The 25,773-nt window shown below is 49.5% G+C and overlaps 1 protein-coding gene across 1 annotated transcript; it reads right to left on the reverse strand.

Moving 5' to 3' along the window:
• Positions 1-1,681: 1,681 nt before the first annotated feature.
• Positions 1,682-25,773, reverse strand: epgn (epithelial mitogen homolog (mouse)). Its single transcript, XM_043674483.2, has 5 exons — positions 25,489-25,773; positions 22,456-22,581; positions 15,878-16,007; positions 9,152-9,310; positions 1,682-3,636 (listed from the first exon to the last, which is right to left on the reverse strand). Exons 1-5 carry the CDS (start codon positions 25,559-25,561, stop codon positions 3,582-3,584), a joined length of 543 nt encoding a protein of 180 aa, XP_043530418.1. The 5' UTR covers positions 25,562-25,773; the 3' UTR covers positions 1,682-3,581.

Genomic DNA, 25,773 nt, shown 5'->3' on the forward strand with positions numbered 1-25,773 from the left:
CATGGACCGCAACGGTTCAAGAAAGCAGCTCACCCCCCACCTTCTCAAGGGGCAACTAGGGATGGGCCCAGCCAGTAACACCCATATCTTAGGGATGAAGAAGGATGTTGCCAGGGCTGAAGGGCTTGAGCTCTAGGGAGAGGGTGGATAGGCTAGAGCTAATTTCCCTGAAGCATCAGAGGCTGAGAGGTGACATTATAGAGGTTTATGAAATCATGAGGGGCATGGATAGGATAAATAGACAAAGTCATTTTCCCAGGGTAGGGGAGTCCAAAACTAGAGGGCATAGGTTTAAGGTAAGAAGGGAAAGATATAAAAGGGACCGAAGGGGCAACGTTTTCACACAGAGGGTGGTACGTGTATGGAATGAGCTGCCACAGGAAGTGGCGGAGGTTGGTACAATTACAGCATTTAAAAGGCATCTGGATGGGTATATGAATAGGAAGGGTTTGGAGGGATATGGGCCAAATGCTGGCAAATGGGACTAGATTAATTTAAGATATCTGGTCAGCTTGGACGAGTTGGATTGAAGGGTCTGTATCCTTGCTGTATGACTCTATGTAAACAGTTTAGTGGGATATTGAGCTATATCAGTTGTCTGAATTTCCCCAGCACCCCCTCAGTGTAACTTGTTGACAGGGTGAACTGAAAACAGTGCAGAGGGTAACAAGGCACCAGTGAAATAACAACTCGATCACCTTGTCCGATTGGATGCTGAACATGTATCACCTGCTCCTTCAGTGTCACTTAGTACAAACCCTGGAGCTGTGTCATGAGACAGCACTGTGGCTGCACCTTTGCCCAACTGGTCTTGTACTCACTAGAGTTTAGAAAGATCTGAGAGGATCAGATTGAAACGTATAAAATTCTCACAGGCCTGGACAGACTCATGTAGAGAGGAGGATTCCCCTGTTTGGGGAGTCTGGAACCAGGGCTCACAGTCTCAGGATACATGGTACACCATTTAGGACTGAGCTAAGGAAAACATTGTTAACTCAAACCCATAAGACCACACAAAACAGGAGCAGGAGTAGGCACTCGAACCTGCTCCACCATTCAATAAGATCGGAGCTGCTCTGACATTCCTCACGTCCACTTTCCTGCCCTTTCTCCATAACCCCTGATTACCCGACTGACCAGGAATCTCTCTCTCTCAGCCTTAAATGCACACAAAGACCTTGCCCCCACAGCTCTCTGCGGTAAGGAGATCCAAAGACTCCCAACCCTCTGAGAGAAGAAATTGCTCCTCATCTCCCCCTGAAACTGATGCCCCGTTAAAGATAATGAACCACTGGAATTCTTTACCGCAGAAGGTTGTGGAGACCAAGTCACTGAATGTGTTCAAGAAAGAGATTGAAACATTTTCAGATTTTAAAGGCAGCCAGGACTATTTGGAGAACAGGGCACTGAGTTGCGTGATCAGCCATAATCATAACGAATGGGCAAAGCAGCAACTAGGGGCCGAATGGCCTAAGGTGTTCCCATTTTCGATGTTTAGTAGATTGTGGCAGTTCATGGAGAACTGTAATATTCAAGATCGACTAGAGACATTGAGTAAATGACATTATTGATTTAAAACCTATAAAAACAATAGAGTCCACAATAGATATCAGTTCCATGATGTAAATACTGTTCATTCAAACATAATTCAATTTTCCAAGAATATTACTACACATTGTGATGTAGTTATTATACTTTTAATTGATTCTACATTTAATAGAAATAAATTATATTTTTCCAATGAATAAATATTGACAATGCATGAAGTTTGTTGACAATTTCATTTGTGTTGTTTTTGTAAGTTATCATGGTCTTCAGTTTGATATAATGTGAGGCAGTAAGTTCTCTGTCTGTACAGGAAAGGACGACAGAGGTTGTGAAGAAGAGGGAAGTTATTTCAGTCAAATACTGAGGTGACAGTTACACTCCTGTGTTCAGGCACAGCAACCACCAGTCAGGAGCAAGGAGAGAAACTTCCACAGTGTTTGAAGGATTTAGGACAGGCTGTTGGAGATGGAAACGAGGACAGCAGTTACCCAGCTCCATCCTTAGTCCATCCCAGGATCTCATTGCAGAGGGAGACCACTTGGGCCCTGCAGCTGGGAGACCCACCATGCAGCTCCAGGGCCCCACAAGACCCTATCACCTCTGACCCCAAGTACTGGCTTTAATGGGTAATCTATTCAAGGTTTCGTAGGATAGACCAGAGAGAGTCTGTTTGTGTTTGCTGTTGGTGACAATCTTACTCTTGTTCTTTGCACCTCCTCTGGACCCTGGAACCACCTTGCAGTTCTTCATTTGACCTGTTTCATCTCTTGTCTCCTTGCAACATTATCCCTTTTGCGTTTAATTTTTCAGGTTTTCCATCCTGTTGCACCCCAAATCCTAATCTTAATCCTAACCCTAAGATTAATGACTTGGAAGAGCCGGTGTTGGACTGGGGTGTACAAAGTTAAAAACTACACAACATCAGGTTTTACACGAACAGGTTCATTTGGAAGCACTAGCTTTCGGAGCAACAACCACCTGATGAAGGAGCAGCGCTCTGAAAGCTAGTGCTTCCAAATAAACCTGTTGGACTATAACTTAGTGTTGTGTGGTTTTTAACTTCCTAACCCTAAGCCCAGCCCTAACCCTTACCTTAACCGTAACATTCCATCTGTTCTTTCCTCCCCTTCCTCTATTCCTAGCTCCCTTACTTGCTCAGAAACCTTTCTCTCTCCAACTCACACCAGTTCCCGTGACTGCTCGTTCGCTGTTACATTAACTCTCCCACAAAGAGTTTGGAGGTCAGAGGGTTTGGAGGTCAGTTGCAAATTTCAGAACCAAGATTGGCAAACCTTTATTGAGTAAGGATCTTAAGGACTATGGAAACAAGGGGGTGAGGGGACTGTGCTAGCTGGACTTAAGACACAGATCATTATCTAAATGATTGGAGGGAAGTGGTTTGATGGCCTCTTCTTATACCATTTTCCCTGGTTGAGCACCTTGAGTGTTTCTGGGCTGACGGCCATCCTGTTGTGTTACATTTTCAGGATTCTGTAGATGGAGCTTTGCCTGTTTTCTCTTCAGTCCACGAGGAGCAAGGGGTCAGGTAACACATGGCAACTGGAAATCAAACCTTAGGCCTCAAAAAGTCAGTCTCATCCAACAGAAACCCAAAAGTGGGCTTTCTGGCAGAATGGGCAGATAGTGTTTGGGAACCGGTTTCAATCTGGACCGAGTCTCCTTCTGTGACCAACATGACCAGGAAAGGAACCTGGATGAGGGTTGTTCTGGGCAGTCAGCCTGCTGTTTGAAGTTGGTGTGCAGACTGTAATTAGTCTCATCGTTATTGACATAGGACCTTCTGAAATATCACTGCATTGACTAAGGAGCTCAAGGCCACAAATCCAACAAGTAATGCTCTGCTTTGTTCTTCCAGAGCTATGTAAGTACATCATGTTGACACAAACAGACAGAGGTCTCTTGTAAGTTATTTCTTGGTGTTGAAGAAGTTCCACCAAAGCTCAATGCCGTTCGTCGATAAAAGCACCAAGGATTATTTTGTCACTGGTCATGGGAATCAGTCACAGAGAAGGTCAAACTCTCGCCTCCTCACAGCATTTGTTGTACATTGACTTCGATCTCTGACACCTGCAAACAAGTACAGCCACTGTCACAACGCTGAAGGGAAACCAGTAACCAGCAATGGAGGCTGCTCGGCCCAACACATCGCTAGTGGCAGCCCCGAAATGCAACCCCTCTGTCCTGCCCTCTCCCCCATCCCAACTGTCCTGCCATCTCCCCCATCCCCACTGTCCTGCCCTCTCCACCATCCCCACTGTCCTGCCCTCTCCCCCATCCCCACTGTCCTGCCATCTCCCCCATCCCCACTGCCCTGCCCTCTCCCCCATCCCCACTGTCCTGCCCTCTCCCCCATCCCCACTGTCCTGCCATCTCCCCCATCCCCACTGCCCTGCCATCTCCCCCATCCCCACTGCCCTGCCCTCTCCACCATCCCCACTGTCCTGCCCTCTCCCCCATCCCCACTGTCCTGCCATCTCCCCCATCCCCACTGCCCTGCCCTCTCCCCCATCCCCTCTGTCCTGCCATCTCCCCCATCCCCACTGCCCTGCCATCTCCCCCATCCCCACTGCCCTGCCCTCTCCCCCATCCCCACTGTCCTGCTCCCTCACCCATCCCCACTGTCCTGCCCACTCCCCCATCCCCACTGTCCTGCTCCCTCACCCATCCCCACTGTCCTGCCCTCTCCCCCATCCCCACTCTCCTGTTCCCTCCCCCATCCCCACTCTCCTGCCCTCTCCCCCATCCCCACTCTCCTGTTCCCTCCCCCATCCCCACTCTCCTGCCCTCTCCCCCATCCCCACTCTCCTGTTCCCTCCCCCATCCCCACTCTCCTGCCCTCTCCCCCATCCCCACTCTCCTGTTCCCTCCCCCATCCCCACTCTCCTGTTTCCTCCCCCATCACCACTCTCCTGTTTCCTCCCCCATCCCCACTCTCCTACTCCCTCCCCCATCCCCCATTCTCCTGCTCCCTCCCCCATCCCCACTGTCCTGCCCTTTCCCGCATCCCCACTGTCCTGCTCCCTCCCCCATCCCCACTCACCTGCTCCCTCCCCCATCCCCACTGTCCTGCTCCCTCCCCCATCCCCACGCTCCTGTTCCCTCCCCATCCCAACTATCTTGCCCTCATCCCCCATCCCCACTCTCCTGCTCCCTCCCCCATCCCCACTGTCCTGCCCACTCCTCCATCCCCACTGTCCTGCTCCCTCCCCATTCCCCACTCTCCTGCTCCCGCCCCATTCCCCACTCTCCTGCTCCCTCCCCATCCCCACTGTCCTGCTCCCTCCCCCATCCCCACTGTCCTGCTCCCTCCCCCATTCCCCACTCTCCTGCTCCCTCCCGATTTCCCACTCTCCTGCTCCCTCCCCATTCCCCATTCTCCTGCTCCCTCCCCATTCCCCATTCTCCTGCTCCCTCCCCATTCCCCACTCTCCTGCTCCCTCCCCCATCCCCACTCTCCTGCTCCCTCCCCATTCCCCACTCTCCTGCTCCCTCCCCATTCCCCACTCTCCTGCTCCCTCCCCATTCCCCACTCTCCTGCTCCCTCCCCATTCCCCACTCTCCTGCTCCCTCCCCATTCCCCACTCTCCTGCTCCCTCCCCATTCCCAACTCTCCTGCTCCCTCCCCCATCCCCACCGTCCTGCCCTCTCCATCATCCACACTGTCCTTCTCCCTCCCCCATCCCCAATCTCCTGATACCTCCCCTATCACCACTCTCCTGCTCCCTCGCCCATCCTCCCTCTCCTGATCCCTCCCCCATCCCCACTATCCTGCCCTCTCCCCCATTCCCACTCTCCTGCCCTCTCTACTGTCCCCACTTTCCTGCTTCCTCCCCCATCCCCACTCTCCTGCCCTCTCCCCCATCACCATTGCCCTGATCCCTCCCCCATCCCCACTGTCCTGCCCCTTCCCCCATCCCCACTCTCCTGCTCCCACCCCATTCCCACTCTCCTGCTCCCTCCCCATTCCCCACTCTCCTGCTCCCTCCCCATTCCCCACTCTCCTGCTCCCTCCCCCATCCCCACTCTCCTGCTCCCTCCCCCATCCCCACTCTCCTGCTCCCTCCCCCATCCCCACTCTCCTGCTCCCTCCCCATTCCCCACTCTCCTGCTCCCTCCCCCATCTCCACTGTCCTGCTCCCTCCCCCAACCCCACTGTCCTGCCCTCTCGTCCATCCCCACTGTCCTGTCCCTTCCCCCATCCCCACTGTCCTGCCCTCTCCACCATCCCCACTGTCCTGCTCCCTCCCCATTCCCCACTTTCCTGCTCCCTCCCCCATCCCCACTGTCCTGCCCTCTCTCCCCCATCCCCACTCTCCTGCTCCCTCCTCATTCCCCACTCTCCTGCTCCCTCCCCCATCTCCACTGTCCTGCTCCCTCCCCCATCCCCACTGTCCTGCCCCTTCCCCCATTCCCACTGTCCTGCCCTCTCCCCCATCCCCACTGTCCTGCCACCTCCCCCATCCCCACTGTCCTGCCCTCTCCCCCATCCCCACTGACCTGCCCTCTCCCCCATCCCCACTGTCCTGCCCTCTCCCCCATCCCCACTCTCCTGCTCCCTCCCCATTCCCCACTCTCCTACTCCCTCCCCCATCCCCACTCTCCTACTCCCTCCCCCATCCCCACTCTCCTACTCCCTCCCCCATCCCCCATTCTCCTGCTCCCTCCCCATTCCCCACTCTCCTGCTCCCTCCCCCATCCCCATTCTCCTGCTCCCTCTCCCATTCCCACTGTCCTGCCCTCTCCCCCATCCCCACTCTCCTGCTCCCTCCCCATTCCCCATTCTCCTGGTCCCTCCCCATCCCCACTCTCCTGATCCCTCCCCCATCCCCACTGTCCTGCCCTCTCCCCCATCCCCACTTTCCTGCTTCTTCCCCCATCCCCACTCTCCTGCCCTCTCCCCCATCACCACTGTCCTGCTCCCTCCCCCATCCCCACTATCCTGCTCCCTCCCCCATCCCCACTGTCCTGCTCCCTCCCCCATCACCACTGTCCTGCTCCCTCCCCCATCCCCACTGTCCTGCTCCCTCCCCCATCCCCACTGTCCTGCTCCCTCCCCCATCCCCACTGTCCTGCTCCCTCCCCCATTCCCCACTCTCCAGCTCCCTCCCCATTCCCCACTCTCCTGCTCCCTCCCCATTTCCCACTCTCCTGCTCCCTCCCCCATCCCCATTCTCCTGCTCCCTCCCCATTCCCCACTCTCCTGCTCCCTCCCCATTTCCCACTCTCCTGCTCCCTCCCCATTCCCCACTCTCCTGCTCCCTCCCCCATTCCCACTCTCCAGCTCCCTCCCCCATCCCCATTCTCCTGCTCCCTCCCCCATCCCCACTCTCCTGCTCCCTCCCCATTCCCCACTCTCCTGCCCCTTCCCCCATCCCCACTCTCCTGCTCCCTCCCCCATCCCCATTCTCCTGCTCCCTCCCCATTCCCCACTCTCCTGCTCCCTCCCCCATCCCCACTCTCCTGCTCCCTCCCCATTCCCCATTCTCCTGCTCCCTCCCCCATCCCCACTCTCCTGCTCCCTCCCCCATCCCCATTCTCCTGCTCCCTCCCCCATCCCCACTCTCCTGCTCCCTCCCCATTCCCCATTCTCCTGCTCCCTCCCCCATCCCCACTCTCCTGCTCCCTCCCCATTCCCCATTCTCCTGCTCCCTCCCCATTCCCCACTCTCCTGCTCCCTCCCCCATCCACACTGTCCTGCCCCCTCCCCCATGTCCACTGTCCTGCTCCCTCCCCCATCCACACTGTCCTGCTCCCTCCCCCATCCCCTCTGTCCTGCTCCCTCCCCCATCCCCACCCTCCTGCTCCCTCCCCCATCCCCTCTGTCCTGCTCCCTCCCCCATCCCCACCCTCCTGCTCCCTCCCCCATCCCCTCTGTCCTGCTCCCTCCCCCATCCCCTCTGTCCTGCTCCCTCCCCCATCCCCACTCTCCTGCCCCTTCCCCCATCCCCACTCTCCTGCTCCCTCCCCCATCCCCACTCTCCTGCTCCCTCCCCCATCCCCACTCTCCTGCTCCCTCCCCCATCCCCTCTGTCCTGCTCCCTCCCCCATCCCCACCCTCCTGCTCCCTCCCCCATCCCCTCTGTCCTGCTCCCTCCCCCATCCCCACCCTCCTGCTCCCTCCCCCATCCCCTCTGTCCTGCTCCCTCCCTCATCCCCACTGTCCTGCACTCTCCCCCATCCCCACTCTCCTGCCCCCTCCCCCATCCCCTCTGTCCTGCTCCCTCCCTCATCCCCACTCTCCTGCTCCCTCCCCCATCCCCACCCTCCTGCTCCCTCCCCCATCCCCTCTGTCCTGCTCCCTCCCCCATCCCCACCCTCCTGCTCCCTCCCCCATCCCCTCTGTCCTGCTCCCTCTCCCATCCACACTGTCCTGCCCCCTCCCCCATGTCCACTGTCCTGCTCCCACCCCCATCCTCACTCTCCTGCTCCCTCCCCCATCCCCTCTGTCCTGCTCCCTCCCCCATCCCCACCCTCCTGCTCCCTCCCCATCCCCACTTTCCTGCTCCCTCCCCCTCCCCTCTGTCCTGCTCCCTCCCTCATCCCCACTCTCTTGCCCTCTCCCTCATCCCCACTGTCCTGCTCCCTTCCCCATCCAAACTGTCCTGCTCCCTCTCTCATCCCCATTCTCCTGCTCTCCCCCATCCCCATTCTCCTGCCCTCTCCCCCATCCCCATTCTCCTGCTCCCCCCCATCCCCATTATCTTCCTCTGCTCCAAGTAATTCTCCAGCACCTCTCCTTACACAAAACAACTCTGTGCCTGAAACTAAAGCATTTGTTCTCTACCTTCCTTCTAAAACCTCCCTTTCTTTGTCTCTCACGTCTTTCTTTTATGAATCATTTTTAAACGGTGACCAAGCCTGGACATCCATTGGAGATGAGGAAAGAGGGAAGAATGGAAAATGAACTGCCTGTGAGGCCATTCACTTGGAGCCCCAGCCCGACCTCCTCGTTCAATGGAAAGTGAGGACTCACTCAGAGAGCCAGTGCTGAGCCCACTCCTTCGGGGCCATAATATTTCTACCAACCACTAAATGAATGATATATCAGAACAGAACTGTTGTATTCCTTTAAAATGATAAAACGTCACACTCTTCACCAGAGATTATCAGGCAGCTTTATGACACCAGGCCAGGAGAGGTGTCTTAGGAACAGAGGGCAGGTCGTCAGCAGGTGTCAAGTGGGAATTCAAGGCAGCTGACAGCCACCAGTGGTAGACTGAGTAAAATTGGGGTTGCTCAAAGGAGCAGGCCTTTCAGCCCATCGAGACCAGACCTGGAGCGGCACAAAGACATGGAAGGGTTGTAGACCCCCTCACAAGTTGGACACAAGACAGCTTACAGCCACTCGGCCGAAGAAGAGGAGGGGAGTGGTCCTCCTTGTCTGTTGGTCAACTCTCAGCCTCCAGACAACAATAACTGGATTATAATGGGCTTTTGCGATGTGTAAATTGGCTGCCTTTGTTAATCCAACACACCTGTGACTACGCTTCCTGAGGTATATTAATGGCTTTGAAAAGGTTCAGGACCTCCTGAGGGAGAGAAAGGCACTATATAAATGCAAGTTTCTTCTCTTTGAGCTTACCTGTTTCGACAGCAGCAGTAAAGAAGGACAGTGAGACCACTGAAGACCAAGCCAATCCCAATGGCAATGGAGATGTATAAGTATCGTTCCGATTCCAGGCTAGTGTGAGTCGTTAGCGTGAGGTGCTCACACCTCTCTCCCATGTAGCCTGGTTTACAACTGGAAGGTGGAACAGAAGAGATTCTGTAAAAATACCTTTCATCATTTTGAACAGTTTGATTAAATCTCCACCTGAAATATTCTGGACTGAGAACAATGCAGTCAGAGGGAACATCAGGAAGCCGGAAATTCAGGCAATCTATCAGCTCCACACCCAGTTTCACTAAGATCCTCACTGGTTTGCAGATTGAACCTATTCACCCGTCTTAGTTCTAAAATCACTAACACGCCCTACTAGTCTCAGTCAACACGTCTATTAATTAATTAATTAATTAATTGCTCTCATCAGATGCCGCAACACCTGCCGAGTTTCTCCAGTAATTTCTGTCTGTGTGCCAATCTCGTTTTGTGTCTTCAACAAATTTGGAAATAGTACAATTGTTTGCTGAGTCTGCTGGAAATCTGAAACAGAAACTGCTGGAGAAAGCAGCAGGTCTGGCAGTTTCTGTGGAGAGAAAGCAGAGTTAATGTTTCAATTCCCCGACTCCCACTTGAGGAATTTTCATTTTTGATTCCATCACAGGATGCGTGTGTTGCTGGCTGAGCCATCCCTGATTGCCCAGGAGTCAATGAAATCGCTGTAGGTCTGGAGACACAAATGGACCAGACTGGATAAAGACAGCAGTTTCCATCCCTGGGTCTGTATTAGAGTCATACAGCACCCAAACAGACCCTTCAGCCCAACCAGTCCATGCTGAACATAATCCCAAACTAAACTGGTCTCACCTGCCCTGCTCCTGGCCCTTGTCTCTCCAAACCTTTCCTATTCATGTATTTAACCAAATGTATTTTAAACATTGTAATTGTACCCACATCCACCACTTCCTCAGGAAGTTCATTCCATATGCCAGAGATTTACAGCTCAGCAAAAATACCCTTCAGCCCATCACATCTGCACCAGCCAATACCAAGCACCAGACTGTTCTAATCCCATTTCCCAGCACACATCTAAATTCCTCATCCCTGTTGTGAGGGTTTCTGCGTCTACCTTACTCTCAAGAGTTTTGAAGAGAGAGAAGTGATCTCATTAAATCTCAAAAGAATTCTTTCAGTCTGGGACAGGCTGACTATCAATGGGATGTTTCCCCTGGCTGGTGAGTCTAAAACCAGGGAAAATAATCTCAGGAGAATGAGTAGGCCATTTAAGACTGGGATAAGGAGGAATTCCTTCATTCAGCAGGCTGGAAATCTTTGGAATTCTCCAGCCCAGAGTGCTGTGGAAGCTCAATCATCAGGACAGGAATCTGTAGGTTTCTAAAGACTAATGACGTTAAGGAATATGGCGACTGTAGGAAAGTAGTGTTGAGGTGGATGATCAGCATTGATCTGATTGATTGGCAGTGCAGACCCGATGGGCTGAATGGGCACATTCCCATCTTTTCACCAGCCCTATAAAATTCCAAGCTTTTGTGATTTCCCAATTACAGCCCCTTGCGTACCCTCAATTTTATTTGTTCCTTCAATGACTCAGCTGTAAACTCTCCAAACCTTTAAACACAACCTTTTTTATTGACCTTTCAGACATCTCTCTAATATCTCCTGACATCAAGTTTCCAATCATTACCAGTGCTGTGAAGATGTTTCGTTATATCTCAGGCACTATATAAATGCATGTTGATGGTATGTGAGGGAGCTTTACCGGGGATTTAGCCACAAGGTGAGGTTGGAGTCTCTGGGACTGGGACCATGGAGTATAGAAGATTGACAGGGAGATGTGAAAAAGAAGCACAAGGTTATGACAAGTTTAAACCTGCCCCCACAGATGATTTCATGAGGATTAGGGACACAGATTTAAAGATTCAGGTAAGAGATATAAGTGAGGACGAATTTATTGCAGGTGGCAATAGTAATGATCCGGAATGTTCTGTCTATGAGGGTGCTGGAACACGGACAGTCACAAATTCTGAAAGGGATCTGAATGGACACTTGAGGGAAATAAAATAACAGGGGTATTGAAAGGATGAAGGGGACCGTGGGCAGTGGGAAGGGACAGGACTGACTGCATTGCTCTGTTGAGCTCTGCCAAGCATGTGATGGGCTGAATAGCCTCCCCGCTGTGCAGTTACTCTTCTTCTGACTTCATATATTGTTGTTTTAGTTGAGGTATACAACTTGGGTTTGCCGTGGTGATACAAACATATGGATGAGGAGGCCACTCGGCCCTTCGAGCCTGCTCCACCATTCAATATGATCCTCTCTGATCTGATTTGAACCTCAACTCTACATTCCTGTATATCCCCTTGGTCATTAGGAATCTATCCATCTCAGCCTTAAAAATATTTACAGATTCTGCACCCACTGCCTTTTGAGGAAGGGAATTCCAAACACTCACAATCCTCTGAGAAATAAAATCCTTTATCTCTATTTTATATGACCCCCAGTTTTAACTCTGACCCCAGACTCTCCCACAAGTGGAGCCGTCCTTTCACCATCCACCTGGTCAGGGTCCCTCAGGATCTGAAATGTTTCAATAAGGTCTCCTCTGTCTCTTCGAAACTCCAGAGAATACAGGTCTCAGTCTGTCCAGCCTTTCCTCATCAGGCAATCCCCACGTTCCAGGGATTAGTCTGGGAAACCTGCTCTGAGCTGTGTCCAACACATGAACATCCGTCCGTAAGTATGGGAGCAGTACAGTGCACAGGGCTCCAGATCCAGCCTCACTAATACCCTGTTTAATTAATGAGCTGCTATTGTACTCCATCCACTAAACAACTTTTACCATATTTATGACTCATGGCCTTCCACTCTTACTGAAGACATTTCACATCTGGAGAGAAGGGATCAGGATATTTGTGTGACACCAAAACATTCCTCATTGTTTGGGTACAGTCAGGACAGAACAATGTCTGTGGGTTCCCACCACAGTCACACATGAATCCGGCTGACCAGACAGCGTCAGGATGATGTAATTACTTGTTGATCTTATGACAGAGGGAGGCCATTCATCCCTTTGTGCCTGTACCAGCTCTTTAAAAGAGCAATCCAATTAATCCCATTGTCCGTTCTCCTCCTCAATAAACTTTACAGCTTTTTTCCCCTTTCCACGAATTTATTTGATTTTCCTTTTGAAAGTTTGTGTTGAATCTGCTTTCACTGCCCTTGTGTTCCTGATCACAACAACTGAAAGCAAAATCTCCTCAACTCTGCTCTGGTTCTTTGAGTAACCATCATCTATCTGTGTCTTCTATCTACTGACCCTCCTTTCAGTGGAATCATTTTTACTATCGTTACTCTACCAACACCCTTCATAATTCTGAACAACTTTATGAAATCTCCCTGAAACTTCTCTTCTCTAAGGCAAACAATCTCAGCTTCCCACGTTTCTCCACATCATTAAAGTTCTGCACCCCTATCTTAGTAAATCTCCCCTGCACCAACTCCAAAGTCTGGAAATCCTTGCTAAACTGTGTAGATCCCAGAACCAGACACAAATCCCGAATGCATTGACACAAAATAATTGGTGTGGTTCCCTGAGGAACATACTCAGGTCGAGCAGCTCCATCTGAATCCTTTTTTTCAAATCCCCACAGTGTGGAAACAGGCCATTCAGCCCAACATTTCCTTGACAGTACTTGTGCCCAGTGTAAACTGCTCTCATCCCATTTATTTCACCCTATCGGCATATCCTTCCATTCTTCATCGATCAATCCAGCTTTCACTGACCACTCCCTGTGGGAGGGGAGTGTGTTCCACATTCTCATCACTCTGTGGTGAACAGGTTTCTCCTGAATTCCCCACTGGGTTTATCTACCACTCTCTCATATTAATGACCCCTCGCTTTGGTCTCCCCCACAGCTGTAAATGTTTTCTCTCTGTCTTTCCTGTTAAAACCTTTCATAATATTCTGACCTCTATCAGACCGTACCTCAGCCTTGCCTTGGCAGGTTTTGTTACAGGTTATCTGGCAGACTGTGACAATTGGAATGCTGTCTTATCCCACCCCCGCTATTTGGGTGATTATACTTGGACAACATGAAATAACTCAACTAAAATAAAACACCTATTCTATGGAATGATGTGGAGGAGACAGTGTTGGATTGGGTTGTACAACAGGTTTATTCAGAAGCACTAGCATTCAGAGTGCTGCTTCTTCAACACCACCTGATGAAGGAGCAGCGCTCCGAAAGCTAGTGCTTCCGAATAAACCTGTTGGACTAAAACCTGGTGTTTAGATTAGAGTGGTGCTGGAAAAGCACAGCAGGTCAGGCATCATCCAAGGAGCAGGAAAATCGACATTTCGGGCAAAAGCCCTTCATCAGGATTAGAGCTGATCCTGTTTCTCTAATCCTGATGAAGGGCTTTTGCCCGAAATGTCGATTGTCCTGCTTCTCGGATGCTGCCTGAACTGCTGTGCTTTTCCAGCACCACATTAATCTAGACTCTGGTTTCCAGCATCTGCAGTCATTGTTTTTACCTATAACCTGGTGTTGTGTGGTTTTTAACTTAGTTCTAAGGAAGGCAATGGACAGGTGACTTTGAAACTAATTCACACTTGGGAAATATAGTGCATCCAGTGAATCGTGTGTATATGCTTTTAGTCTTCATCAACTTTGACAAGACCATAATCAGGTGGAATGTATAGTCTAGATCCTGTCTGCAGCGTTATCAGCATCGCTAAATCTGCATGTCCTGTTTGATCATTTACATATCACCATTTCAATCACCACCTCTGGAATCTCAGAATAAGGACGCACCCATTTCAGACGGAGATGAAGAGGAATTTCTCCTTTCGAGAGTTGTGAGTCTTTGGAACTCCTGGCCACTGGGAGGTGTGGGGGCAGAGTCCTCGTGTATATTTAAGGCTGATAGGGAGAGATTCTTGATTAGTCAGGGAATCGGGGGGAATGGGGAAAGGGCAGGAAAGTGGACGTGAGGAATGTCAGATCAGCCCCCATCCTGTTGACTGGTGGAACAGGCTCGAAGGGCCTAAAGGAGAAGGTGAGGCCTGCAGATGCTGGAGATCAGATTCGAAAGTGTGGTGCTGGAAAAGCACATCCGGTCAGGCAGCATCTGAAGAGCAGGAGAGTCAGCATTAGCCTTTCAACAGGAATGGGGGTGGAGCAAAGGGGCTGAGAGGTAAATGAGAGGGGGTTGGAGCTGAGGAGAAGGTAGCTGGGAATGTGATAGGTAGATGAAGGTGGGGGTTGAAGGTGATAGGTCAGAGAGGAGGGTGGGGCAGACAGGTGGGAAGGAAGATGGACAGGTAGGACAGTTCAGGAGGGTGGTGCCAAATTGGAAGGTTGGATCTGGCATAAGGTTGGAGTTGGGGAAATGAGGAAACTGGTGAAATTGACATTGATGCCGTGTGGTTGGAGAGTTCCAAGGAGGAAGATAAGGTGTTCTTCCTCCAGGCGTCAGGTGGTAAGGGTTTGGCGGTGGAGGAGGCCCAGGACTTGTATGTCCTTGGGAGGGGGAGTTAAAGTGTTCAGCCACGGTGGGGGGAGGGAGGGGTGGGGGGTGGGGGGGTTGGTTAGTGCGGGTGTCCCAGAGACATTCTTTGAAATGTTTCGCAAGTTGCAAGTCCTGGGCCTCCTCGCCGCCAAACTCTAGCCACCTGATGCCTGGAGAACACCTCATCTTCCTCCTTGGGAATCACCAACCACACGGCATCAATGTCAATTTCACCAGTTTCCTCATTTCTCCTCCCCCCAACTTATGCCAGGTCCAACCTTGCAACTCAGCACCACCCTCCTGAACTGTCCTACCTGTCCATCTTCTTTCCCACCTGTCTGCCCCACCCTCCTCTCTGACCTATCACCTTCACTCCCCACCTTCATCTACCTATCGCATTCCTAGCTACCCACCCCCCAGCCCCGTACCCTCTCATTTATCTCTCAGCCCCCTTGGGCTGCCCCTTCATTCCCAATGAAGAGCTTATGCTCGAAACGTCGACTCTCCTGCTCCTTGGATGCTGCCTGACCTGCTGTGCTTTTACAACACCATCCTTTTCAACTCAAGGGGCTGAACAGCCCAATCCTGTTCGTATTTCTCATGGTCTTATCGTCTAAGAGTTATACCGGACGCAAGGTGTTAACTCTGCTTTCTCTCCACGGACACAGCCAGACCACCTGAGTTTCTCCAGTGCTCTCTTTGTTTCAGTGTTTGAAAATGCCTCTGCTAATTCTGCCTGGGCAGATTCCTGCAAGTGGAATCAAAAGCTCTCACTTTTCTCCATTGTGCCTCAACAAAGGTCCCCCTCGCCCTCCCCTCACACCCCCCCACTCCCATTTTCCCCCCACCGTCCCTGGGGTAATCAGGTCCTTTGTCTGTTTCCTTGCTTGCCCGCCCCCCCCTCCCCCAATTCTCATTAAAACAGTCCTTTCTCCCCTCCCTTCCTCCCTGTTCAAACAAAACCTCAAATAATCTATTTTCTTAAAAGTTTCATAATCTAGTAATGTTCATACAATTCCACACCCAGTCCATTTTGCTCCCTACATTGCCCATGAAGTTACTGTTTAATTCTTGGACAATCCTTAGAGAAACTGATTAACCTTCTCTTCCAACAAGATATGTCAACTCTGAGTTTTAAATGTGGTTAAAAATAAACTAAGAGTCTTGTTGACTTACACACAGATGCGATAATTGGTGATTTGATCCTGATCTTCATGGTATCTACAGTCACCATTCATACAATAGCTCTGACCACCTTCGTAACACTGCTGCCTCACTCTCAACGTCTTCGGTGTCTCGGGATTACCTATTCAATGGAGAAATGTGAGGTCAGCAAAATTCAACAACAACTGGCATTTACATAGCATCTCAAAAGTGGCAGAAGGTCCTAAGGAATTTCAAATGAGTATTGCTGAGCAAGTTATAAACCAGTATGAAGAGAAGTAGCCAAAGATTGATGAAAGAAGTAGGTTTTAGGGTGTATCTCACACGAGATAAGAGAGGCAGAGGTAGGGACGCAGGAGGGGGAGAGCTCAGTGCCCAAACAGTCAATGGGAGGACCACCAATGGTGGGATGATGCAACTCAGGGACACTCCTGAATCCAGAATTTAAGGAAATGCAGTGACAGAGGGATGAGGATAGCAGGCTGGAGGGAGTGACGGAGATAGGGAGAGGTATAGGATCTGGAGGAGGTACAGAGATAGGGAGGGTGTACACGCTTGAGGCAGTTACAGGGATAGGGCTGGAGGGGGTTATAGAGATAGCGAGGGGTGTTCGGACTGGAGGAGGTGACAGAGATAGGGAGGGGGTGTTCGGGCTGGAGGAGGGATGTAGGGGCTGGAGGAGGTGACAGAGATAGGGAGAGGTGAGAACACAGGGAATTTGAACACAAGGGTGAGCATGTTGTAATCCATGTACTGTTGTCTCAGGTCAGTGAGGGTCGTGAGCAGAGGAGATGGGGGAATAGCAGATGCTGGAAACCCAGACAGGGATGTGAAATATTTTGCAGAGGGTACATTTCCGCACACAGAACTGCTTTCAGAGAAGCTGTTGGAGTTTACATTGGTGAGGAAGAAATGTCTTCGTTCATAATTCCCTATGTTCTTAATATAGAATAAAAGATCACAGAAGGAGACCATTTGGTCCATTCTCATGGTACTGGCTCTTTCAAAGAACTATCCTCTTAGTGATAGTCATAGAGGTGTACAGCTCAGAAACAGATCTTTCAGTCCAATTAGTCCATGCCAACCAAATATCCTAAATTAATCTAGTCCCGTTTGCCAGCACTTGGCCCATATCCCTCTAAATTCTTCCAATTTGTGTACCCATCCAGATGCCTTTTAAATGTTGTCATTGTACCAGCTTCCACCACTTCCTCTGGCAGCTCATTCCATACACGTACCACCCTCTGTGTGAAAAAGTTGCCCCTTAGGTCCCTTTTACATCTTTCCTCTCTCATCCTAAACCTGTGCCCTCTAGTTCTGGACACGCCCCTCCCCAGGGAAAAGACCTTGTCTGTTACCCTATACATGATTTTATAAACCTCTTTAAAGTCACCTCTCAGCCTCCGATGCTCCAGGGAAAACAGCCCCAGCTATTCAGCCTCTCCCTATAGCTCAAATCCTCCAACTCCAGCAACATCCTTGTAAATCTTTTCTGAACCCTTTCAAGTTTCACAACATCCTTACGATAGGAAGGGGACCAGAACTGCATGCAATATTCCAAAAGTGGCCTAACCAATGTCCTGTACAGCCGCAACATGACCTCCCAACTCCTGTACTCAGTACTCTGACCGATAAAGGCAAGCATACCGAATGCCTTCCTCACCCTTCTTTCTTTGTCCACAGCCTGGTATTGTTTTCCTTTTCGGATAATTATCTCAATTACTTTAGAAAGCTCCCATTGAATCTATTTCAAATGCCCTTACCCGGACTCTGAGCAGTACAGATTTAAAAAAAGCAAGAAGAAAAATAAATACTCATTCTTGATCATAAATTAGGGACTGACACTTCCAGTGCGACACTAAAGGACAGCTGCTCTGTCGAAAATGAAACCAAGGCCCATTTACCATCTCAGATCCCATGGCACTGTTTCAAAGCTCTCCCTTAGTGTCATGTCCAATATTCAACCTTCATCAATGAAGACAGATTTCCTCATCATTATCACATTGCCCTTTGTGGGATCCTGCTGTGCACAAAAGAGCAGTTGCAATTTTCTGCATGACTGCACAGCCAGGCTGTCCTGGGAGAAAGGGAAGACTGCAGACGCTGGAGAGTCAGCGTCGAAGAATGTGGTGCTGGAAAAGCACAGCAGGTTAAGCAGCATCCGAGGAGCAGGAGAGTCGACATTTCAAGTATAAGCCCTTCATCAGCCAGGCTGTTCTATTGGCTTTACTCAGGGACATCCTGAGTCTGTGATCAGCACTTTAGAATCGCCAGCATCTTCTCTGTTCTTTTAGCAGATCCTTGAGCTCGGGACAATCTCTCAGCAGCAAACCAGGGACTCTGTGCCAACAAGCATTATCCTTTACCTTCACACTTTTGTTGACCATCCTTAATTACCCTTGAGAAGACAATCAATGAGCTGCTTTCTTCATCCATTGGAGTCTGTGTGGTGTTGAAGGAGCCACAGTGAGTGGCTGCATTTTGGAGATGGGACACATCCCCGTGCTGCTCTTTAAGAAACATTGTATGGTAGGTTAAATATATTTCGCATGCTCAAATTTCTCTGCTGATACATCATGTCTTATCACACAAGCAGCACAGCCACTCAGTCTTCAATACTACCCCACCAGTCAGTAACCTCTCCTCTACATCCCTACATATTCCCCGATAATCACTACACTGGTGCGTTATGAGAATGGTCAGGAGGTACTGAAGCCTGGGCTGTACAATGAAGATGACCCTGTCAAACAGTAAAAGGTTATAATCATCAAGGACATGAAATTCATGGCTAAATATATTTTAACATTGAACGACCAGCTCCTTGATCTCAGATTCAGACAGTTGACACCTTTCAGATTCCTGATGAAGGGCTAATGCCCGAAATGTTGATTCTCCTGCTCCTCGGATGTTGCCTGACCTGCTGTGCTTTTCCAGCGACACACTCTCGACTTTAATCTCCAGCCCTCACTTTCTCCTACCTTTCAAATTCACCCTTTTACAGGGAGTTGTGGAAGCTCACACAATGAGGATGTTTAGAGGAGAGATTGATAGATTTCTGATTACCCAATCATGTATGGTGTTCTGGGGATGGGGTGGGTAAAAGGCATTTGAAGCTATAATTGATTTGGATGGTGGTATAGGCTTGACAGACTGAATGGTCTACTCCAATATTCCTGTTCTATTCCTTATCCCTCTCTATCTCTCTCTAACCTCACACGACCTTATCCCCTGAGATTTTGACACTCCTTTGATGAACATTCACAATTTCCATTGCCTCACCATTGACTGCCTTACTTCCAGCTGCCTGGGAGCTAAGATCAAGATGTGGGTGGCACGGTGGCAGTGGTTAGCACTGCTGCCTCACAGCACCAGAGACCCGGGTTCAATTCCTGCCTCAGGTGACTGACTGTGTGGAGTTTGCACGTTCTCCCCGTGTCTGCGTGGGTTTCCTCCGGGTGCTCCGGTTTCCTCCCACAGTCCAAAGATGTGCAGGTCAGGTGAATTGGCCATGCTAAATTGCCCGTAGTGTTAGGTGCAAGGGTAAAATGTAGGGGATTGGGTCTGGGTGGGCCCACTTCAGTGGGTCGGTGTGGACTTGTTGGGCCGAAGGGCCTGTTTCCACAATGTAAGTAATCTAATTCCCTGCCTAAACATCTATGACTTTCTATGCCTCTCCATTTAAGATGCTCCTTAAACCTGACCTTAACATGAATAGAAGGGATATGTTTGGAGGGACAAGGCAGGCAGGTGGGACTACTTTAGTTTGGGATTAGGGTTGGCATGGACTGGTAGGACTGAAGGGTCTGTTTCTGTGCTCAGTGGCTCTCTGACTCTATGACCAAGTATGTGATCCCCTGTCTCCTTACACCATTCGGTGTTGTACTGGATTACTGTTGGATACCTTCAGCTACTCTCTGGGCAGTTTTGAAAAGCAAGTTGTTGCTGTTATTGTGGGAACTGCTCATCATCAAGGAATGCAATTAACATCCAACGTTTCTATAAATATCTTAGTCAGCCAATGGTGCTTTCCCACATCACATTATCAGCACATAGACTCCAGGATTCTGTTCAGACTAATGTTAGTATGCAAAAGATCAAATCAGCTACCTGTTACAGTGATGTTGTGCTCACCGATAAGTTCAGTTCAAGGTGGAAGTGGCTCCAGACCCCTAAACGCTTCCTAACAATTCTAATGGACAACTCTGATCTCTAATGAGTGCTTTGTTCATATAGCACTTGCCAAGCAGGCCATTTGGCCCCTCTGGCTGATACTATTTAATGCACATGAGTCTACTCCCACATGACCTCATTCCACCCAATCACTATGACCCTTGGTTTCTTTCTCCCTCATGTGTTCATCCAGCTTTGCCTGAAATGCATTGCTATTCTTCACTTTGAAGAGTTCCAGATTCTCACCGCTCTCTGGATAAAGACAAGCCACAAAACTCACCGTGTTGTGGTAATGTCATTAGATCTACTAATCCACAGGTTGGTTCTGTGGCCAAGAGTTCAAATCCCAGGATGGTAGCGAGTGGAGTTTACAATTTATTAATGTGACAATAGATTAAATCATAGAATCCCTGCAGTATGGAAGCAGGCCATTCAGCCCATCAGGTCCACACTGACCTTCTGAAGACCATCCCATTCATACCCACACCCCTTCTCTATCCCTGTAACCCTGCATTCCCCAGGGCCAATTCACCTAACCTACACACCTCTGGACTGTGGGAGCAAACTGGAGCACCCAGAGGAAACCCACACAGACATGGGGAAAATGTGCAAACTCCACACAGACAGTCCTTACCTGGTCAGGCGTACAGACCCACAGCAATGTGGCTGTCTCCTAACCTGCCCTCGGAAATAGCTGAGCAAGGCACCCAGATCAGGAACAGTTAGGGATGGTCAATCTATGTCAGTCTTGTCAATGACACCTACATCCCTGAAGGGGGGAGGGGGTGATCACTTTACTGCAAACTGTCACTCTGATCATTTTACCCATTGACCAAAAGTATTGTCCTGTGAGTCCAGCACTTCCTCTGCTGGTCTTTACAAGTCCTGAGCTGACATGGCAAAGCTATCCACACTAACGCTACACAGGCTGGTCCTGTGACACCTTGTGTTATCAAAATGTTGGATGGAATTGTTCATACTTTTACAAAAGGAAAAGAAAGGTTTGCATTAATATCACACTTCCATTCAGCCCATCGATTCTCTCCCACTATTTATGGTTGATCTGCGACCTAACTGCATATACCTGCCTTTCATCCATATCCCCAATACACATACTCAACAAAACTTGATTTAAAATTAACAACTGGTTCAGCATCCACTGCTGTTTTTGGAAGAGAGTTCCCTTGTGTGTAGCAGTGCTTTCTAACACCTCTCCTGAGTGGTATGGCCCTAATCCCCAACCAGTGGGAACAGTTTATTTTTATCCATCCTGTCTTTTCACAATCTTAGAACAATTGCAAAGCACTAGGAATTACCGCCATCAGTCTGTGCACAGCAACATGATCATGACCAGATATCCCGTTTTTGTAAAAAATAGTGCTCAGTAAGCCTGACAGAGGCCGTTGACCTTGAGCATTAACTCTGTTTTTCTCAGTACAGACGCTGTCAGACTTGCTGAGTATTTTCATCTTTTTCTGCAGTATTCAGTGATGTTAGCCCAGGACTTTAGAGAGAGCGCTCCTTACTCATCTTTGAAATGGTGCAATGGCACCTTCCACATTTACCTGGGAGAGTAAATGGAGTTTCAGTCATATTACATCTGAAAGACTCTCACGCTGGGAGTGTCACAATGGATTTCATATTGAAGTGCCTGAAGTGGGATTTGAATCTATGACCTGCTGAGGCTTGGAGCGAGTTGCGGAATTTTTCTTTCTCCCTGTGGGTGGCAGGGGTCTGGGATGCACTGCCTGGGAGAGTAGTTGAGGCGGGAAACCTCACAACCTTTAACAAGTATATGGATGAGCACACAACATTCAAGGCTATGGGCCACGTGCTGGAAAGAGTAGATTTAGTGTAGTTTGCCAGCACAGACTCAATGGGCTGAAGGCACTCTTCTGAACTGTCTGATTTTATAGTGTGGCTTCAAACTCTGCCCTGGCTGTGGAAATTTACAGAGGACACACCTCCCTCCTTATCTCACTGCACTCCTGCAGACTGGTGTCTCTCAGGCACCTCTGTACAATGGAGAGAAAGCTTCCTGTACTCCTTTGTGGGCTAAGCCCCTCACATCGCAGCCTAACTCAGTCACTCAGTGTGGCACCAACACACTGTCTTCCTCATATCATAGAAATAAAATTATTGTCAATGTGAGTGTCAGCATTGGCTGGATCTGGTTAGTAAGTCTGTGGATGGTGCTGGGATTAATCGACAATTAATGAAAGGTGATTCTGTATTTAAAACTAGAATGTCTGTATCCTCACTATAACTAGTGAGGATATACCTTCATAATACAGCTTATCAAAGAACTACAATTGTATCTGTAGAATGGAAAAGTTATTGATTTTTAAATGATTGAAGACAAGACTCTTGCCACCAAAACAAAGCCAGTGTATTCAGGCTGGAAGATGATTGTAGCTTACCTCTGTGCTCTCCTGTGATAGGCTCCAGCGTAGCTGATGTATTTTCAGACACACCAGGGGTGTGGAGGGATTCAGTGAAGGGCACTTCAGTCAATTCACTCGGTGCAACAGCCGCAGCAAAAATTACTGGGAACAGAATGAAAAATGAATAGAATCAAAATGGAATGAGCGACAGACTATGCTGGGTTGTTTGTAGGTGGTACATGAACGGTCGACTCCAATTCTCTTTGGGACATTCTCCATTCTCTGAACTCTGCTGCTAATATCCATCGTCACAATGAGCCCCATCCAGACACCGTGCTCACTGCTCACCGATACACTGTCTCTCCCACCCTGACAAAACACTGCGCTTAAAATTCTCAGCCTTGTGTTCTACTCTCTCCACATCTCCGTACCCTCCCTCAGAACTGCTGCCAAAACTATAAAATATGCAAACAATTCAGGAAAAGGTTCTTCACCCAGAGAGTGGTGAGAGTTTGAAATGTACTGCTCTAGGGAGTGGTTGAGCTGATTATGACAGATACCTTTATGGAGAAGTGTGAGGGGAAGGAATAAACGTTGACAGGGTGACATAAAGACAAGCTGGAGCATGCAGATATGGAGTGTAAACACAGCCTGGCTGAGTTGGGCTGAATGGCCTGTTTCCACCTGTACAGTCGACATAATTCTGAAATACTGACTAAGATAGTTTCTCAAATTCTGATCTCTCACACGGGTCTTCACCTCCTTTGCCCAACCACTGGTAGCAGCTGCTTGACCCCTCTGAAAGTACAGCACTCCCTCAGCAGTGACCCTCTGACAGTGCGACACTCCCTCAGCACTGACCCTCTGACAGTGCGACACTCCCTCAGCACTGACCCTCTGACAGTGTGGCGTTCCCTCAGCACTGACCCTCCGACAGTGTGGCGTTCCCTCAGCACTGACCCTCCGACAGTGCGGCACTCCCTCAGCACTGACCCTCCGACAGTGCGGCACTCCCTCAGCACTGACCCTCCGGTAGTGCGGCACTCCCTCAGCAGTTACTTCTGACAGTGTGGCACTCCCTCAGCACTGACCCTCCGACAGTGCGGCTCTCCCTCAGCACTGACCCTCCGACAGTGTGGCACTCCCTCAGCACTGACCCTCTGACAGTGCAGCACTCCCTCAGCACTGATCCTCTGACACTGCGACACTCCCTCAGCACTGACCCTCTGACAGTGTGACACTCCCTCAGCACTGACCCTCTGACAGTGCGGCACTCCCTCAGCTCTGACCCTCTGACAGTGCGGCACTCCCTCAGCACTGACCCTCCGTCAGTGCAGCACTTCCTCAGCACTGACTCTCAGACAGTGTGACACTCCCTCAGCATTGACCCTCTGACAGTGCGACACTCCCTCAGCACTGACCCTCTGACAGTGCGACACTCCCTCAGCATTGACCCTCTGACAGTGCGACACTCCCTCAGCATTGACCCTCTGACAGTGCGGCGCTCCCTCAGCACTGACTCTCCGACAGTGCGACACTCCCTCAGCATTGACCCTACCTCCTATGTGATTTACCCAAAGATAATTTTCTTTTAATTAAGCTGTTCAAACATCTTATGATAAATGCTCCATGCAGTGGGATGTGAACTCACGCATCCTTGTCCAGAGGTAAGGACATTACCACCATGTCTAAAGATCCTTGAGGCCACCCTAACTTTTCTCATATTCAGCAGCAACATTGAGTGACATTCTTTACTGTAGACATTCACTCTGGCATCACTTGTTTCTACTGTATTTAAATAAATAACTAACGAGCTGAATTATTCTGAACTACCTGTGAATGGAATGTGTAGATCCTCCCACTGAAGAATGAAATTGACTCTGTCGAGAATTTTTCACCAAAGAAAACTATTCAGCCCATCAGTCCTATACTGGCTCTCTGTAATTCGACTGGTCAATTGGTCCCACTTTCTTGTTCTCTATCCCTAACCCTCCAAACCTCTCCTTCATAAATCTTGCTCTACATCCCCATTTCTAAAATTCATTATTTAATCTGCATCCACCAACAGTTCTGGCAGCACATTCCAGATCACAATAACTGATCTGTTAAAATATTGTTCTTATCTTTTGTCTGATTCTTTTCTCCAATGTCTTCAATTTACTTCTCCCCATTTTCTGACCTCTGATCAGAGAAAACTGCTCTCTCTTATTTGTTCCAATAAAATCCTTCATGATTCTGAACATCTCTCTTAAAATCTCCCTTTAACCAGCTCTGCTCCCGGGACAACAATCCCAGGTTCTCCAGTCTCTCCACATTCACTGAAGTATCACATCTCAGGAACACCCCAAAATGACTTTCATTCACTCTGACTGGCTCAGGAACCTCGGATCACATTTCTGAATACACACACACACTCTCTTTCTCACACACACAGATACACAGACCCATACACACACACAGACACACTCTCTTTCTCACACACAAACAGATACACATGCACAAACACACACTGCCTCTCGCACACACAGACACGCACAAACACTCTCTCTCACTCAACCATACACACACACATACTCATATACACATACTCACACTCAAATGCTCACTCAGTAACACACTCACTCACACCAGCCCACTCTCACACTCATTCATACACACCAACAGATGCACACACACACACTCAAACACACAATCATTTTCATACAGACACAGACACATATACTCTCATGCACACAGACATACACACACATGCACACATTCTCGCACACACAAAGACACACACACAGACACACACTCACACATGCACACACAGACACAGGCACAGGCACACAGGCACAGGCACACAGGCACACACACACACAAACTTGTTCCTATGAACTCCCCTCATTCTGTTGTGTGAAGATGAGAATGACATGTACTCCACAGCTCTGAGCCCTCTCTAATTCTCCCTTGTGGGTTAGAGAAGTGATAATTCCCATATCGCAGCATACCTCTGGAGGTGACTGAAGGGTTAAAAAGTTGTTCAGATAAAGAGAAATCCACGCAAGTGCAATATGAACTGTGCCTTACCACTCAGTGTGATGAAAGATCGTCCAGTGACAGACGCCATTCTCATTCTCACCTCACTTTCACTCAGGAGCATTCCGTCTGTCTCTCTGTTGTGTTGTTACTTGCTGCTGCGCTCGTATTTATAGGTCTGTCAGGAGAGGACAACGTCAGAGCCTATGGAAGTACACTACCACATGCCCCCAGTCCAGAGCCTGAGGTGAAATAACCTGACATTCACTTCAAAGCTCAGCATCTGTGGTTACGCAGCACAGAGGAATTTTCATTAAAATAACAAAGAGCTTCCTG

This window comes from Chiloscyllium plagiosum, unplaced genomic scaffold (assembly GCF_037043375.1).
Source record: "Chiloscyllium plagiosum isolate Xiang-an unplaced genomic scaffold, Cpla_swu_hap1 HiC_scaffold_36, whole genome shotgun sequence".
Lineage (NCBI taxonomy): Eukaryota > Metazoa > Chordata > Chondrichthyes > Orectolobiformes > Hemiscylliidae > Chiloscyllium > Chiloscyllium plagiosum.

Excerpts from the sequence above, each read along its gene's own strand:
- epgn (XM_043674483.2), bottom strand. The coding sequence starts at position 25,561 with ATGCTCCTGAGTGAAAGTGAGGTGAGAATGAGAATGGCGTCTGTCACT. Across the intron at positions 22,582-25,488 it reads ATCTTTCATCACACTGAGTG|TAATTTTTGCTGCGGCTGTT; the intron begins GTAAGGCACAGT and ends TTCTGTTCCCAG. Across the intron at positions 3,637-9,151 it reads TACTGCTGCTGTCGAAACAG|GTGTCAGAGATCGAAGTCAA; the intron begins GTAAGCTCAAAG and ends ACTTGTTTGCAG.